The sequence below is a fragment of the Chaetura pelagica genome, unplaced genomic scaffold (assembly GCF_000747805.2).
Source record: "Chaetura pelagica isolate M959 unplaced genomic scaffold, ChaPel_1.0 scaffold1560, whole genome shotgun sequence".
NCBI classification, from domain to species: Eukaryota; Metazoa; Chordata; class Aves; order Apodiformes; family Apodidae; genus Chaetura; species Chaetura pelagica.
The window spans coordinates 7,186-9,778 of NW_009951747.1; the positions used below are offsets into that span (position 1 = coordinate 7,186).

General features: G+C 62.3%; 1 protein-coding gene across 1 annotated transcript in view; it reads left to right on the top strand.

Annotated features, from left to right (window-relative positions):
* LOC104386251 (maestro heat-like repeat-containing protein family member 1) overlaps positions 1 to 2,593 on the top strand; it is a gene marked incomplete at its 5' end in the record, with an annotated part of 45,205 nt that overhangs the window by 2,534 nt on the left and 40,078 nt on the right. The window contains 1 exon segment of the mRNA XM_009994863.1: positions 194 to 292. Within this exon segment, the coding sequence (XP_009993165.1) occupies positions 194 to 292 (99 nt within the window).

Here is a 2,593-nt window from a genome sequence, read left to right on the forward strand (position 1 = left end):
CTCCCGGCGGGTGGGTCGGGGGGTCCCTGCAGGTGGGGTCAGGGGGTCCCTGCAGGTGGGATCATGGCTCCTGAAAAGCAGCAGCAGTTGGAGCTGCCTGGGCCTTGTCCCTGGGGACTCCCCTGCTGGGCTCTTGTCTCCAGCCCTCCCAGGGGGGGCAGGTTTAACGAGGCTCCTCCTGCTTCCTTCCCAGTGTTTGGAATGGTGCCTTTCCTCAACTCCATCCTGGGGACCATGCTGCCCATGCTGGGCATGGCCAAGCAGGACCACATGAAGTCTGTCTTCTGCTACGGTGAGGACAAAGGGTTTCCTGGACCTTCTGAGGCTGCAGGGATTTCAGAGGAGTTGTGGGAGAGTTTTCCCCTTCCCTGGAAAAGGAGGGACTGTGGAGGGAGCCTGGAGAGTTGCTTGGGATGGACCTTTCCTGAATGTCTGGGAGCAGGGACCTGGGAGGTTGTGGGGAGGGATGGGGAGTTGTCAGCTCTGGGAGATCCCCCTAAAGGCCTTTTCCATCTCCTGCTGATCCCAGAAAAGCTGGGGAGGGGCTTGGGACAAGGGCAGGGAGGGATGGGAGCAGGGGGAAGGGTTTCCAGCTGGCAGAGGGAGCTGGAGCTGAGATGGGAGGGAGAAATTCTGGGCTGTGAGGGTGGGGAGCCCCTGGCCCAGGTTGGCCAGGGAAGCTGTGGCTGCCCCATCCCTGGGGGTGTTGAAGGGCAGGTTGGATGGGGCCTGGAGCAGCCTGGGCTGCTGGGAGGTGTCCCTGCCCATGCAGGGGGGGCACTGGGTGGGCTTTGAGGTCCCTCCAACCCAAACCAGCTGGGATTGCACAATTTCATAGCCCTCCTGCCCTTTGCTTTCTCCTCTGGCCAAGAGGACCTGGATGCTCCAGATCCATCCCAAGCCAGGTTGGGGTGACCAGCCTGGTGGGGTGGGGGAAGGAAAGAGGGATGAGTTGTCCAGAACTTGGTCCAAACCCAGCTCTCCCTTTATCCAGACCCTGAACCTTCTCTCCATCCCAAACCTCTGCCCTGCTGGGGGTGGGGGAGGCTGGTGCTGGGCCAGCTCAGAGCCACTCGTGTCACTGTCCCCAGCTGGTCCCAGGCTGGGACACTCCTGGGACACGAGGGTTTCCCCCCTGGTGATTCCCTCCCCCAGCCCTGGGCTGGCCCAGAGCTCCTGCTGGTGGGTTTGGTGCAGAAACACCAGGCTGTGACCTGGTGTGACCTGGTGTGACCTGGTGTGACACGACCCCCTGCCCCCCCAGCCCAGCACCCTCTGGCTTCGTGCTCTTCCTTCCATGCTTGGGCAAAACCAAGTGCTGGGCTGGGGGAGCTGGAGGTTCAAGGGCTCTGGGTGGTTCCACAGGAGCTGCTGGTGGCCTTGCTCTTATCTCTTGGTGTTGACATCCATGGCCTGGGAATGCTGATGTGGCTCCGTGTGCTGGGAGTGACTGGGATGAGTGGGGGGTGACTGGGGTGAGTGGGAGCTGCCCAGGAGGCTGCAGGGCTGGGTGCAGCAGCTTCTGTTCCTCCTGGAAACAGGGAGGTTGGTGTCTCAGCTGGTTCCTGGGCTCCCTGCAGGCCAGGAAGGGTTGGAAGTTGTTGGGTGTGAAGGGACCTTCAGGGCTCCTGTCCCTGTGTTGAGCTCAGAGGGAGAACGTGCAGCTCCTGAGCTGGGTCTGTGCAGGAACATTCCCAGAAGGTCATGGCCAAGGTCAGACCATCTTCCTGGACATGGGGCATCCTCCTCCTTCCATCATGTCCAGCCCAACCCCTGGGCTGGTTTAGTTGTAGAATAGAATCATGGAATTGTCCAGGTTGGAAAAGCCCTTTAGGATCCCCCAGCCCTGCCCATTCCCCACTGCCCCGTGTCCCTCAGCACCATCCCCAGGGCTTGGAAACCCCCCCAGGGATGGGGACTCCCCCCCTGCCCTGGGCAGCCTGGGCCAGGCCCTGACACCCCTTGCCAGGCAGGAATTGTTCCCCAGATCCAACCTCAACCTCCCCTGGCACAACTTGAGGCCCAGGGCTTGTTCCTGGGGAGCAGAGCCCGACCCCCCTGGCTCCAACCTCCTCTCAGCAGCTGCAGAGCCAGCAGGTCTCCCCTCAGCCTCCTTTGCTCCAGGATCAGCACCCCCAGCTCCCCCAGCTGCTCCTGGTCACCCTTGTGCTCCCAGGTTGCCCAGGGAAGCTGTGGCTGCCCCATCCCTGGGGGTGTTGAAGGGCAGGTTGGATGGGGCTTGGAGCAGCCTGGGCTGCTGGGAGGTGTCCCTGCCCAGGCAGGGGGGCACTGGGTGGGCTTTGAGGTCCCTCCAACCCAAACCAGGCTGGGATTCTATGGAATCTAGATGTTCCCTGCTCCACAAAAGGGTTGGGGGGATTTGGGGACCCTCCTGACTCCTCCAAGGTGGGCACTGATGGGAACTCACAGTTCCTGTCCAAGGAGCAGCATCCCTGCCTGCCCTGCCTGCTCTGGCAGCACAAGCTCCTCCTGGCAGCATCAGACCCTCCTGCTGGTGTCTCCTCATCCCCACGTCCCCTCTCAGCCCTTCCCACCCTCCTGAGCTGTGGGGGGCAGGTTGGGGGGTTCTGGA